This window comes from Carassius carassius, chromosome 18, assembly GCF_963082965.1.
Source record: "Carassius carassius chromosome 18, fCarCar2.1, whole genome shotgun sequence".
Lineage (NCBI taxonomy): Eukaryota > Metazoa > Chordata > Actinopteri > Cypriniformes > Cyprinidae > Carassius > Carassius carassius.
Genome location: NC_081772.1, coordinates 13556589 through 13572791, shown reverse-complemented (window position 1 = coordinate 13572791; position 16203 = coordinate 13556589). Strand labels below are relative to the sequence as shown.

General features: G+C 37.5%; 1 protein-coding gene across 3 annotated transcripts in view; it reads right to left on the bottom strand.

Moving 5' to 3' along the window:
* The window catches only part of LOC132092445 (inositol-tetrakisphosphate 1-kinase-like), a 24572-nt gene extending 8369 nt beyond the window's left edge, over nucleotides 1-16203 (bottom strand). Inside the window, exons 1-5 of one of the 3 annotated variants that reach the window (XM_059498682.1) lie at nucleotides 15900-16203; nucleotides 15622-15720; nucleotides 11301-11325; nucleotides 7503-7628; nucleotides 7154-7271 (exon numbers count right to left, since the gene is read on the bottom strand). In XM_059498682.1, coding sequence (XP_059354665.1) covers nucleotides 7154-7271; nucleotides 7503-7628; nucleotides 11301-11325; nucleotides 15622-15716 — 364 coding nt within the window. In that variant the 5' untranslated portion in view covers nucleotides 15717-15720; nucleotides 15900-16203. Of the gene's footprint in view, nucleotides 1-7153; nucleotides 7272-7502; nucleotides 7629-11300; nucleotides 11326-15621; nucleotides 15721-15844 lie in introns of all 3 variants that reach the window. The other 2 variants (XM_059498681.1, XM_059498680.1) reach the window with 2 other exon arrangements.

The following is a 16203-nucleotide window of genomic DNA, read 5'->3' as shown; positions in this document are numbered from 1 at the left end:
ACAGGCGTTCATAAGAGTACCATGACACATGCATGTTAGGAGCAATCTGACATAGAACTCCCATCTCTCATAGATCATTATCTGTATATTCTGGTCCAAAAAAGTAAGGCTGAGCAAAAAATTGAAAGTCATCTTCAGACATGTTTACGAAGGCTGTTTTATGAACATTGTGCATCTTCCCCTGCTTGTAAATAAGGTGCAGTGCATTTGGGTTCTACGTCAGAATGGCGGTTCCTGCGTCAGCACCATTGTCAACAAACATGCCACATGGTACTCTCGTGAACACACAGCAGAGACTGACATGTAAGAGTAGAAATTGTTGAATAAACTAGTTATTCTAGTTTTCTAAACTAGTTATTTTTGTTTTCCTAGCTTCATAAAATTATGGTTGAACCACTGATGTCACATGGACTATTTTAATGATGTCCTTATTACCTTTCTGGGCCTTGAACATGGTTGTTGCCTTGCTGTCTATGCAGGGTCAGAAAGCTCTTAGTCTCGTGTAGCCAGTCCTTCAGACTGACGGCAGAAGGTCTGGGAACCTTGGCTGCTTTGAATGGCAAGGCCTGCCCAAGAGGCCATATGACTGACAGATAAAGCAACCAATCATGTTTCGTTTTGTGCCACGTCATGTTTAGGGGCGTGAAAATATCCCCACAATAACAGACAATGTGTAAAATTCTTGGATGGCATTTAGTTGATCCTGATACGCATTCATTATCCCAATTGTAAATACAATGGTTTGTTTCTAACATGAGGGTCTCCAGCATCATGGCATATTTGTTTTCAGGTGGAACAATGAAGAACGCGACACGCACATGTCCCAGAAATCCCGTATAATTCAATCAATCTGATATGGACTTCGAAACTCCCAAAGTGTTTCCAATTTTGTGTGGCGTATGCATCAGACGTTCTGCCAATGGACCGAAGGCATGACATCTGAGGATGAGACCTCAGGATTTCATCCAAAATATTTTAATTTGTGTTCCGAAGATGAACAAAGGTCTTATAGATTTGGAACAACATGAGGGTGAGTAATAAATGACAGAATTTAAATTTTTAGGTGAACTATCCCTTTAAGACTCCACTTCAGGCGCGGAGCTGTGGGCGGGCCTGGACGGGCCTGGGCCCGCCCACATTGACAGCTGGCCCGCCCAATCAGAAATAAAAAAATAAATAAAATACTACTCTGTATTGTTAAATATGGATACTACTTTATGTGGTGTATTTCATCTATAACATGTTATGTTAAAACAGTAAAATTATAAGTAAGCCTGATAACTATTTAATATTTAAGTGTGTTGGTGACTTGTTTTCATTGGTCAATGCAACATCGTAGCGCGCTCTATTGTAATCTGGCGCGAACCATCTATGACGCGAACAACCAACGGTTATAACGTTCGCTAGAAGTGTACGGTATCTTGATTTTTCTTAGTATGGCCAAACAAGTTACTCTCACTCATTTTTTTAAAAAAACCTCGTATTGAGATTAATAATTATTTGGAGGACCAATCTGTGGATCGTAATGGAACAACCACTGGCTCTGAGAATGGAGCGGAGATTAACTCCGAACCGACGACCTCCACTGATGCTAACCGGCAAGCAGATCTGCCTATGGCTAATCGACGATCACTGCTACACTTAATTGCACCGTCGGATCTGTCAGCTCTGGGGGAACCTGCTACCCAACCTCATCTACAGGCATTCCCGAGTACCATAATTGATGGGAAATATCGAAGCTTCAACGCCAAGTGGTATGAAAGGTTCAACTGGATTGAATATAGCCAGTCGAAAGACCTGATTTTTTGTAAAGCCTGTCGGCATTTTCCTGAACAGCACACTGAGGGGACTTTTACTAAAGAGGGTTTCAAAAATTGGAAACGTATCGGCCAGGTCTGTGAGAAGCATCAGTCTAGCAAGCTACATGCTTCTGCACTTGTAAAATTACTCTCCTACAAACAAAGTCATGCGCAACAAGGCAGCGGTACTGTATTAAATCAGATGCACGGAGATTCCATTTCGTTCATTGAACGTAATCGACAGCACGTCAAAGTTGTGCTGGATGTTGTCATGCAGTGTGCCAAAATGGAGATACCCCTGAGAGGGCACCGGGAAACTCAGGAAGCGTTAAACAAGGGGAATTTTTTGGAGCTATTCGAGTTTATATCGAAGTACGACCCAGAAATAAAAAAAAAACTTGTTGAACTGCCACGAAATGCTACACTCATGTCCCACCACATTCAGGACGAGCTGCTTGAGGCTGCCGCTTCACTTCTACTCAGGAAGATAAAAACGGAGATGCAAGAACAGCCTAGGCCCACATATTTTGCCATACTTGCAGATGAGTTTAAAGATGTTTCGAAACGCGAGCTAGTTGCTGTCTGTGTTCGATTTATCCATAGTGGGACAATCAAAGAACGAGCGCTGGGCTTTGTCAAAACAGCTGACCTGTCTGCTCAAGGAATATCGCAGAGGATCCTTGAAATTCTAGAACCACTTGGTTTGGACCCTTCTCTCTGTGTCGGGTTCTGTTTTGATGGGGCATCGGTCATGTCTGGGCACAGAGGAGGCGTTCAATCTATCTTGAAAGAGACATTTCCCAAAGCTGTGTATGTACACTGTAATTCCCACAGACTGAATTTAGTGCTTTGTGCTGCTGCGGAATCATCTGGACACGTCAGTACTTTTTTCACTGTCATCAATCAGATACACAACTTCTTCACTGGGGCCCAGAGGCACGCTCGGTTTGTGGAACTTCAGAAGGAAATGCATCCAGAACGCCCATGTAAGGAACTGGAAAGGTCATGTGACACCAGGTGGAGCTCTAAATCAGGATCTGTTCATAAAGTTTTAGAAATGCTAGACGTGTTACTTGAGACTCTTGCTGAGTATTCTGAGACAAGTGGACAGACAAAACTAGATGCAGATAACCTATTACAACAGATGCAAACAAAAAAGTTCATTTTCATGCTTGTTGTGTTTTGCAAGTTGTTTCAGTGCAGCGATTTTGCCACAAAGGGGCTGCAAAGTCCAGCAATCTGCGTGACAGACTGCATCTCCTTAATTGAAACATTGAAAGCCACCCTTGCCACTTTTCGAGATGATTCAGATGGTGACTTTGACAAAGTTCTCAGATTGACAGAGGAGTTGATGGATAAATACGAGATAGCATGCTGGGATCTGATAATGTCTCGTGAGCGAAAGCTGCCTGCAAAGTTTAGTCAGTCTATTGTCACCACAACATTGGGAAAAACATCCGCTATCAAAAATAATGGTGATCTGAGAGCACTCTGGAACTGTATTCTGGATAACGAGATGGCTGAATTGAACAGCCGATTTAAAGACGACACCTACGGAATAATGCGAGCTTCAGCTGCCCTCATCCCAGGATCCACCACTTTTGGCACACAAGAACTGATCAAATCTCCTTGCAGCTTGTATGGGATAACAGTCTGTGATGCGGAATTTGCCTTTTTTACCCAATTCATCAAGGGCAAAGCTGACAAAGACAAAATGCCCTCACTAATTGAATTGTTGGATGCCTGCGCTGCTGATATTTTCCCCGGAATGAACCGTCTGTTAAGGGCCATCATCACACTACCCATGACGTCCTGCAGTGTTGAAAGACTTTTCTCCGCTACTCACAGGATCAACACTCGCTTGAGAGCATCAATGGTGACTGAACGCTTGAACAATTTGACCCTGTTATCCTTTGAAAGAGAACTGACAGAAACACTGGATTATGACGAGATCATAAGCATCTTTAATTCAAAACCCAGGCGACTCCGCCTTGTGTAGCCGGGTAAGGTATAGGCCATGGTTTTCTTTACATGTAGGCCGTGGCTTGATAGCAGGCTACTTTGAGCCTCTGAGCTCAAATAATGTTGCTTTTTTAGAAAGCTAAATGTGTAGTGGGGGTTGACCTCAGCCTCTTGTTCAGGGCCTAAATATTCGTTCAGTTAACATGTCATTACTTTAAATGTTCAATGAATAGAGTGTTATGTTGTGGTTGTTTTTTTGTTATTTTGTTAGAGCTACGTGCTCTCTAATTGATCTTCCCTATGCACTATCACAATGTTGCCTTTTTGTGAATTATATGTTCCTGGCTCGGTAGCCATAGCCTATGTTATATAGGCTTATGTATTTAGCTCAGTTTTGACAGTAGATTAAATTTAAATTACAAAATAAGTAGGCTAATAAACATTTTTTTTTACCATTATAAAGCAGTTTGAATGTTTCATTGCGTTACAGTATGATTCTAATGAGAAAAGAATTCCCGAGTAGCTTTCAGCTATAATCACTTTGAGAACTTTTCTTGCAAGCACCCTGAACTAGACAAGTGGAAAACGTTTTTTGAATAACACCATGTTATAACCTTAATTTTTTTTTTCGTTTTGAATTATTTCGTTTAAAGACATTTCAAGCTTTGTGCATTTGATGTATTTCTCATGTCTGAGTGAGGCATACACTGAGTTTCGTTAAGTTAGGATGAGATGCGCTCCAGTTAACGTGCAATGCAAGTGACCGCGCAGGCGCCTCCATGATTATTGTCTGTTATATTTGCTTGTTTTTATATCTGCAATTGGTTGATGAAAAATTGATTAAAATTAAGATACAATTTATACAAAACGAAATTCACTTTAAAGAAAGTCTTTCTACAAAACAAACCTATGAAGTGGTCATAATCATGTCTGACCATGTCATATTGCGCCTCTTATAATGCTGTTCAGTGTTCACTTTTCATAACCATAGATTAAATAAATAAAAACGTATATTATAATATTGAACATATATATTAACCTAAATACGTTTTCTTTAATGGCTACAGCACCTTGTAACGTCAGAGGACTCAAGGTTTCAGCGTTTCCCGAAACCTTCTTATTTAGGCTACACTTTTTTTTTTTTTTACTGAAATGCTGGAAAGTATTTACAAGAACAATATTTCATTGCAGCTTCACCACAACAAAAAAAAATGGGAATTATTAATTAATTAATAAAAACAAATTTAATTAACATTTAATTAATTTAATTTAATTAAAAAGCGCTTTTAAAGGTCAGTGAAAGCATAGGCTACTGTCAATCAAGTCCTATTCAGACGCTAATATTGTTTCTCATGGGCTCATACGGTATTTTAAACATTTACAGCAGTAAGTCGGTGATTTTAGTGCCGTCCGAATCCATAATATCAGTGTCTTTTCTCACCCAACCCGCAATGAAAATCCCTGTCCAAATTAGTACCTACTGTTTTTTGACAAACAGGTCGTGTGGTGATTTAATTGCCGTCTGAATCCACATCTCTGAGTTTACAAGAAGAAATTCAAAATACACTGTTAAAATCCTTTTTGATCACTGCCGAGCACCATACGTAAGATGTACACTTTTATTATTATTGAAATGCTGTAAAGTATTTACAAGAACAAAATTTAATCGCAGCTCCACCTCAGCGAACAAAAATGGGAAAGAGACGAAAGCACATACAAATTGGGTTTATTGGGTTATTATGGGTTATTATGGCAGCAATATATGATACAATTTAAAAATATGTAGGCTAGGCTATTATAGTTTGGATTATTTTTTATAATATCCCATGAGTCCTAATAAATGAAATTTCAACTATTTCTGAAGCGCTTCTTTTATAAAGAACACCGCTTTCTTACATAAAAAGCCCCTGCACGAGAGAATAATTGATTCTCGAGCCATCGATATCAACCAATTCAGCACCATCGCCACGGACAGCACCCGGTAACATCGCACATAAGAAGATATATCAGCTTCCTAAAGAGGGCCACACACCGGACGCGCAGCTCAGCGCCGCGCCGCGCCACGTCTAGGACAACGCTCACCTGAAAATCCGATAACATCAGCAATTTTCTGATTTCTGTAAATAAATATATAATATAATGCCCAGCAACGGCTCAGGACCGTGTTTACATTTATGTGTCTCAAATCGTAGTTAATGTATATACGGACTTTACCATGTGCTGCAATATACATTTAGTTTTATATTTATTTACAGAAATCAGAAAATTGCTGATGTTATCGGATTTTCAGGTGAGCGTTGTCCTAGACGTGGCGCGGCGCGGCGCTGAGCTGCGCGTCCGGTGTGTGGCCCCCTTTAGAGTCTTCGCGCTAAGAAACAACCGTTATCGGGAAACCCAGCCTTGATTTCGGAACACCCATAAATTCAGGCCCACCTCGACTTAATCTAGGCCCACCCATCTGTCACGTTCTGCATCCGCCACTGCTCCACTTTACACTACAGTTCAAAAGTTTTTTTAAGGATTCTTTTATTCAGTAAGGAAGCATTAAGTTAATTAAAAGCGACAGAGAAACATTTATAACATTACAAAACAGAATTCTATTTCAAATAAATGTGGTTATTTTTAACTTCATTACAAAATCTTAAAAAAAATGTATCACAGTTTCACCTAAATGTATCTTTTTTAAATATAATAAAATAGAGTATGGCTATTATATTATATATTATAATATTTCACAGTATTGTTCTTGCTGTGTTTAAAGCATAAAATACTTATTTCAAAAGCATTTTTAAAAAGTGTACCAACCTTAACTTTTGAATGGTAGTGTATTTGTAGATACTTATGTATGAAAATGTTGTATATTGTATATTGTTGTATATGTATGAAAACGGCTGTATATTTTGATGGAAATCCTTAGGCACTACACTATTCCCACAGCTGGTGATTCTGTTTGCTTGTAGTGAGCCAGCAGGCCTCCTGTTCTTTCTGTGGCCAGTGAATGCAGCATGCAAGCAGCACAAAGAATGAATGACTCAGCAGCTTTAGGACATAAGCTCTCCATAAGCCTTACACTTCCCCTGTGGAAAGGCAAAACCTTCCCTCCTCATGTTAGTCCACCCCTGAAGAACAAAGGAGTATCTAAAGGCCTGGTTCCCAGAACCATTTACAACATTTAGAATTAGTGGAAATTCTGTAAATGGTCTGGTCCACATGTCTTACTCACACATAAAGCAACCAACCACAGTTTGTTTTCTCTTTACGTGCCATTTAAGGGTGAGCTTATCTGAAATATATAGTTGGATTGCCCATTATTAATAAATATATTTAGCACAGCTGTATTTTGTGTGATTAAATCACATGTGTATAACTACGTATTAGTGATACAGTCAGACCTTTCATGCATTCTTCAAGTTTCTGGATTAGCTTGTATGACTTGCAGCGGTCCAGCAGGGTACGAATGGCTGGAAGAGGGTCAAGAATCACTGTTTCAGGATGAGCATCTATGTAGTCCTGGAGAGAAGTCGAAACACACAATTCATGAGTTCTTGCTTTGTATACGTAGCAAAATGAAAGAACAATGTCAGTGGTTATATAAAAAGATACATAAAAAACAATATATTACAATATTATTATTTTAAATGAACAAAATATTAAAAATATATACTATTTTTATTTTTTTTGTATTAAATTATAAGGAGTGAAGAGACATTTATGACCACTTGAGCTGATTTATTTATTTACCTGAACACGCTGAACAAGTAGCAGAGATTCTGTGTCATTTTGGTCAGCATCAACAATGTGGTCAGTCAGCTTGTGGATGATGACATCAAATGGACCCTGCTTCTCTATTGGCTGGCTCAGATCCAGCTAGACCGGGAGAACAAGGCCAAGAGCTCAGTAAACATCCACAAGACATTTTTAGCAATAACCCTTCAGACATATTTCTAATGTCAAAATATGAATAAGCATTTAATAAGTATTTTTTTCTTGATATGAACTTTTGTGTATTATTTGTATGAAAAAGATTATTGACAAATTAAATTTAATAGGTTGATAAAATAAACAGCATGCCTAGATTTTGCAATTTTACTTTTGCCACAAATTTCTGTTTGCTCAAGAGGGACAATTGAAGAACAAATGTTTATGATGTGATGTTAATTGTGAGTCGTGATCTGTGCTGTCACTCACACCTTAAACAGCTAAACTCTGAAAACAATCCACTCATTGAATCCAGTGCATGAGTGAAAGCCAAGAGTGTGGATTATATTTGGTTTAATGTCAAAATCAAACCATATAAATAAAAGGACATGACTCTCAGGTCAATGATTCACAACAAGTAAAGCGGAACGGGGAAAGTGGCTGTGTTTCCAAAAAAATCAATTTCTGTGTTGCTAGGAAATGTACATTCGCAGTAATTCAAATTTATAAATAGTGGTAAATAGTATAGAAGCAGTCAACTATCCAGTGTATGACAGATGGTACAGTGTATTCTAAAGGTTTTACATGCCATCCAGTAAGGAAAATTGCTACTTGGGGAACACAGAACATGAGTTCACTTTGGGTTTAACCTTTGGGGATGAGAGCATTTTACTCTTGGATCAGACCACAAAGGTTTGTGGCAAACGTCAGAGGCTTTTGTATACGGCCTTCGCGGTTAATAGGGGAAGGGGGCATCCCTAAGTGCACTTTTATTTAAAATGCTTAGATCTAGTCCAGTCTCTCTTTTAAAAGCAACACCAAATAAATTTAGTATGGCCCACCAGAGGTAATCCTAAAGGGCTTATTATCTTATTCCCTAAATGTTCCTGTTTCAGATGACAATGTCCGGAAATATTCTCATAGCTGGTGCAGATATGTGACAAGCTATTTACGAAAACAGACGTAAAGAATGAAGAGGATGACACACAGATTCCACACAGACACCTCATGACACTTAAGTGAAGAGACCCCTCCACTTCCTTTTTGTAGAGGATATTCAACTGATACACACATCATCTGATATAAAGCATGAGACAGCCATGTGTTACATCACATTAATGTTGTTGTACCATTTTATCAGCTTTTTAAATAACTATCAGGCAAAAGGCTTCACTGCTTTCTGGATATATTGAGGCATAATGTGCTTTGCTAGAGTATTGCTCTTCCATCTAACACACTTCTTCCTGAAAAACTGAATTAAATCTCTTACTTGCTGTTACTTCTGTTGCACAGAGAGAGACATGGTGTCATTAACCAAGTTCCATTTTAAAATATATTCAAATCACTACTTTACATTTTTCCTCTATTTTTGATCAAATAAAACATTACTGACCCTAAACATTTGATTTAAAAAAGACAACTGATAATGTTAGTTTCATATCCTTATAAAACTAAATGTTTTATAAGAATATGTGGTCACTCCCATTATCCTCAGGTTATTATATTAGTGTAATGAGTGTGGTTAAGTTCTTGAGAAAGTGTTATTATCTTATCTCTATGGTGGTGACATATTGAAACTGCAGTTTTTAAACTATATGTAAATGTACTATGAAAATATACAATTATTTAGTAAACATGATGAGATTAAACCTTTTTCCCTTGATTGATTTTAGCGGATTAATGCTAAAATAGTCACATTATCTTAATCAAATTAATGACACTCCCCTGTCTAAAATGATTAGCCCATGGACTGATTGCTAGATCATATAAAGAGACCATATACAATCTATGACTGGGTGCAGCTGGGTAGATTATTGTATAAGGTGTAAACAGGTCAAAGTCCATCCTTTACTCTCTTTTGTTTCAACGGCTAACATGTTGTGGATATCAAAGACATGTGCGTCCTGGGAATGGAGAAAAGCCCTCAGTGTTTCACTCAGCCAGACAGCTTCACTGATAAATGTCTGACTCATAGTAAAGGTCCAGAATGAGGGAACAAGGACCTTGGTTTAGTCTACCAGCCTTCACACGTAAGTCCCAAAACAAAACAAGGTGACTCTGTTCCAAGAATTCCCTTCACTTTCCATGGCAAATCAGTAAAGAATAATGTTTGTCCCTAAACATACATTTATTTGTTTTTGAACCAAAGAGAAGAGTTCTACGCCTGCAAGCAAATCTACACCTCATTTCCACTGCAACCTGCTTGGTTTGTTATAAGAGGCCCTTTACGTATCTCAGGGCCATCTCAGTTCCTCTTAAACTTAACACAATATAAACAGGGTTGACAAGGGCATATCCTGCTGGAATGTGCAAATACTGTCTTCATATGTTCACTAAAAAACATTACCACAAAGATCCAGTCATTTACAAGTCACTAGATTTAGCGGGGTTTAAAAATCTGATACCACTATTGATTTGTTTTCTTGATGTTTTCAAATTTATTCATTCTTTTGTTGAATTTTATAATTTCTTTCGATTTAAAAAAAAATTCTAAAACAAACATTTCTTAAATATTATAGATTTATTCTTAATTGTAAGACTCTTTATTGTTTGATTTTCTGAAGTGGTCTCAGAGTTTTGGACCCCCCCCCCTCCAAAAAAACACCCACAAAAATAAATAAATAACAATGTCTTAAATGTATCACAGTAATCTCTGTGAGACATTTCTAATAATTTATCAGTGCCAAGGTGAAACAAAGGGAAGTTCCAACAGAATAATTCAATAAATATCCATAATGCTGTTAACTCACTGTCCTTAGCATGACAGTTATGGCATAACTTGAGAAAAGTAATGGGAGAACAGTTCATGTTCTGTTCATCACTAAAACAGTTTTTGTAGGTATAAGAAACTAAGGACATCTGCAGAAGAAAAAAACACTCTTGACCCTGACAAAGCCAGTGTTCCTTGCTAGGACTATATTAAGCAGGGAGAAATTGGATGCTAATACACCTGTACCATGCTGTCCCACTGCACTAATGTCTTCAGCTTGACCTTATAGAAATACTTGTTTAGAGGAAAAATAACAAAGTATAATCTATCAAGACAATGCTTCAGCTTAGACTATAAATGTGGTTTATATCAGCCTGATATGAAGAAGGCTAATCAGTGCAATTTCCATGCAATTTTGTAGAAGCAAACTTATGTTTTGTTATGTTAGGCTATATTAGGCTCTGGGTGAGAACAGTTTTGAAGCAAAAAAAACAAGTCTCTATAAACTGTTTTTACTGGCATTATTCAATGGCAAAGTAAAAAAATGCCACAAAAAGTTAATGCAATAACAGTAAGAACAGTAATAATATAGCATTACATTAAGCAATACCAACCCTATTAAACAATGCATTTATTATTATGTAATACCTACTCAAAATGCACCGTTCCAACTGCATGCAAAAGTGATTAACTGTAGTAATGCAGTAAATATCTCATGGCGATATTTTGAATTTAAGTGTCCCCAGGCACACTAACTTCATTTTCATTTGAAATGAAAGGCATGTTTGTAATGTTTAGAGCAGATAATGACAAGCATATTGTGATGATACTGTGGAAACTGCCTCACATTTATCGACAGGCTTTTTGTGTAATGGAAAAGCCATGAAAAAAATGCCATAAGGGTTTCTTACCTGGATCATCTCTATGCCTTGGTTCCTGGAAAACAAAAAAGTGGACTATATGAATATTTTATATTGATTCCATATGAGTCAAATAATGATCAACACCGATTTGGACTTGGAATTATGAGAAATTCACAAAAAGACAAATTATAGGTTTATATAAGTTTAAATAGAACTGGGGAAAATCCTGTTATTTGATTTTGCTGTCTCTCACACAAATAGGACAGAATTCTCCAAATTCCCTCTCATAATCACAGGCAAAAAAGACAAACACATATGCTTAAAATAAAGTATCATTACTCTCCATTTCCAGACAATGCATTTATGCTATTGATAAAGCAAAACAAAACACACTTTAAAAGATAACACAGTTCATATAATCATGAACTGTGTGTCTGATTAGTTCTTGTGCTCTGATAACATCTGTATCTTTCCAAATCCATGTGTTGGGCAACTTTAAGTCTTCTTGTTTAAAAGTCCCTGAAATAACAATAAGCTCGCATCTTTTTAGACAGCTGACAAACCTGCTGTGATTTAACGAATGTAGCACTGTGTGGCAGTTTATCAGTAGTGCTGAGTCAGTAGTTTGTTTCTAAAGCCTTAGAAGTAGGTGAAAATATCTTAGCATTTCATCATATGTCCCAAGACAAATATGCCAGCCAGTAGTATAACAAATCATTTTGCACAAGTCTAGATAAAATTCCTTTGAAAACCGGTTCGCTGTAGGCTAGAACATGCTCGTGAAAGAAAGGAGCGCAAATTACATTGTCAAGTAGCCCAGTCACGGTACTTCATCCACACAGATACCCATCTAAGGGATGTTCAGTGCCTCCCTCCACAAATACAACATTTAAAGCTATATAGCCATATTATTAACAATGCACGTAAACTTGAATAACATAAGTAACATGGTTCAGCTTTGAATCAGCTAAGTAACAGGCACAGTCTTGCTGCAGACTCTTAGGAATGCAGGGATTCTAAAGAGATATGCAAGCAATGTTACTCTAAGTCTGTGAAATTGAAGACTGCCTGCCTGCCTGGTGCTTATCCAGGTAACCAGTGAACTTTGTCCAGGCCTTTGTCTTTTTTTATGGATGAAAATGCCACAGATGGTTTTATGGCCATCTAATTATAAGAATCCCAGGACAGTGTTACAAGTTGTAGTTTTTTTTAATAAGCAATCTAGGACAGTTCATAAGGGACTCCCTCGAATAGTAAATGCTTAGATACTTGACAGGTAGATTGACTATGGTGACAAAGGATATCCATGTTTCATGACTGAAGCTTCATATGATGGATGCAATGAGAGTGTACCTATAGTTCAAATCTATAATGACTTGCATAAGAGTAGTAGTTTTTATGGGGAGGTGTGTTGGGGGGGGGGTGTTTCCAGAAGAGCGATAGAGTCACAATTTTAGAGAAGATTGATCATAAAATAAAAACTGCAGAGATGACAGTGAGAAATAGTGAAGAAATAGCTTTTTATTACATTTACATAAAGTGAGTGAAACTGTGTTGACGACTGATGTACGAAACACGCTAAAGAGTTCTAAAAACCACAGCTCCAAAAGCTCTTTTATTTTATTTAAAAATATAGGCCTAGAATTTAATATTTTTCTACAAATTTTCCTGTGTAAAATTTTTGACACTGAGCTTTTGGTGGGCTGGATGTGTGCACTTTGATTGGAATCAAATAGATACTAACCTAACTTTTGGGCTAAAAATTTAATAAAAAAAGATATAACCCAACAGCTGGGTTAGTCCATATTTGACCAAAACTTGGACTGAAACAATCCAGCATTTTTAGAGTGAAGATGAGGCAAGGGGACATGAGGTGTGATGAATCATGTTTCCTGTCTCGCATAACACTAATTAACACTACTTGTTTCAATTCCCTTTTACTCATCTGAATTACACATTCAAGTTCAGAGACCTCAACTCCTCTCAAAAATAAATATCTCATTTTCTTCATATTAAATGCCAAGTAGGTTTTTATTCCATTTATTTCATAATGGTTTTCACTTTCACTTTTTGTCACTTTTGTCATTTTCATAAAACAAACTAGTATACATTTGACATTACTAGTATTTATTTTTAAATTAGTAATTAGCAATCCAAACAGTGACTGTTTTTCAATGTGACTAGCAGCTATTGCTTACATGGATATTACAACCCGAATTCCGGAAAAGTTGGGACGTTTTTTAAATTTTAATAAAATGAAAACTAAAGGAATTTCAAATCACATGAGCCAATATTTTATTCACAATAGAACATAGATAACGTAGCAAATGTTTAAACTGAGAAATTTTACACTTTTATCCACTTAATTAGCTCATTTAAAATTTAATGCCTGCTACAGGTCTCAAAAAAGTTGGCACGGGGGCAACAAATGGCTAAAAAAGCAAGCAGTTTTGAAAAGATTCAGCTGGGAGAACATCTAGTTAATTGATATCAGGTCTGTAACATGATTAGCTATAAAAGCTTTGTCTTAGAGAAGCAGAGTCTCTCAGAAGTAAAGATGGGCAGAGGCTCTCCAATCTGTGAAAGACTGCGTAAAAAAGTTGTGGAAAACTTTAAAAACAATGTTCCTCAACGTCAAATTGCAAAGGCTTTGCAAATCTCATCATCTACAGTGCATAACATCATCAAAAGATTCAGAGAAACTGGAGAAATCTCTGTGCGTAAGGGACAAGGCCGGAGACCTTTATTGGATGCCCGTGGTCTTCGGGCTCTCAGACGACACTGCATCACTCATCGGCATGATTGTGTCAATGACATTACTAAATGGGCCCAGGAATAGTTTCAGAAACCACTGTCGGTAAACACAATCCGCCGTGCCATCAGCAGATGCCAACTAAAGCTCTATCATGCAAAAAGGAAGCCATATGTGAACATGGTCCAGAAGCGCCGTCGTGTCCTGTGGGCCAAGGCTCATTTAAAATGGACTATTTCAAAGTGGAATAGTGTTTTATGGTCAGACGAGTCCAAATTTGACATTCTTGTTGGAAATCACGGACGCCGTGTCTTCCGGGCTAAAGAGGAGGGAGACCTTCCAGCATGTTATCAGCGTTCAGTTCAAAAGCCAGCATCTCTGATGGTATGGGGGTCCATAAGTGCATACGGTATGGGCAGCTTGCATGTTTTGGAAGGCTCTGTGAATGCTGAAAGGTATATAAAGGTTTTAGAGCAACATATGCTTCCCTCCAAACAACGTCTATTTCAGGGAAGGCCTTGTTTATTTCAGCAGGACAATGCAAACCCACATACTGCAGCTATAACAACAGCATGGCTTCGTCGTAGAAGAGTCCGGGTGCTAATCTGGCCTGCCTGCAGTCCAGATCTTTCACCTATAGAGAACATTTGGCGCATCATTAAACGAAAAATACGTCAAAGACGACCACGAACTCTTCAGCAGCTGGAAATCTATATAAGGCAAGAATGGGACCAAATTCCAACAGCAAAACTCCAGCAACTCATAGCCTCAATGCCCAGACGTCTTCAAACTGTTTTGAAAAGAAAAGGAGATGCTACACCATGGTAAACATGCCCCGTCCCAACTATTTTGAGACCTGTAGCAGAAATCAAAATTGAAATGAGCTCATTTTGTGCATAAAATTGTAAACTTTCTCAGTTTAAACATTTGCTATGTTATCTATGTTCTATTGTGAATAAAATATTGGCTCATGTGATTTGAAAGTCTTTTAGTTTTCATTTTATTAAAATTTAAAAAACGTCCCAACTTTTCCGGAATTCGGGTTGTAGTAGACTAGCCTATTTGTTTCTTTGCTACCAGTCACTCTAACAGTGTCAAATAACTGTAATACTAAAATATAACTCTCCAGTTGTATCAAATAACTCCTATAGTTTAAATAATTGCTCTATTGTCATACTTATTTGTCTATGTGGAGAAGATGACGATGGAATAGGTGCTATGAGCTACTTAATAAACATTATATTCTATAGCCTACTAACGTATTTTCCGATGTTTTACATTTTATTCTTAAATAGTCATTGAAATATGACAAGTAAAAAACATTTATATTCACTTAAGTATACAAACTAGTATTTAATAAATAAGTACTAGTACCTAATGAATAGTATAGGTAACAGCAACAAATGGAAAACAGTCTGAAGTGAATAGTATTATCTAATAGCGAAACAATCACTAGTCAAATTAAAAAAACACTGGCAATTTACTAATGGATAACTTATTACTAAAACTTACGTTTCAAAATGACCACTAGTAACATACGCAGAGTCTCGTTTAAGGAACAAATTTTAAAACTTGCTGTTTTTATGAGCGGTTCTTGTCTCGCGCTGAGTTACGCACCTGCACATTTCCACGAAGGTCTGGAAACTGAGTTTTTTAATCTTCTTCTCGCTGAGCCAGAATCCAACTCTTTTTCCTTTCACGAACGTCTGCATCTCTGGAGAGACATATGTCAGTCCGAAGGCAGAGTTTACTCATTTAGAACTCGACCAACAGTTTAAGTATTTGTGTGGTTAATGTCAAAAGATAGCCTAACGAAGGTTTCATGAATGCATGTATGAACTTACCTCAGAGTGCTGAATCACTGCGTTCTGATCAGTTACGAATCTCTCTTCTGTACGTCTCGTAAAGTCCAAGTTTCAGGTTCCCAACCCAGGTTCAGACTGTCGTCAGTAGTCCATCCAGGATTGCTAGTGTCCTCCAGAAATCGTGTCCCCTCTGTCTAAATAGCTGTTCGATTTTATGACAACTTCGTCATATTAGGCTATTTATATGACACCAACACATATCGATATAACAAACACATCATGACACATTAAGGTATAAAACCGGTGTCCCTGGTCTAACCTCACATGTGAAACCTTACATATTTAAGTGGTCTGTCCATTACTTGGCAAACCTGTTGATTGACAATGTAAGGTT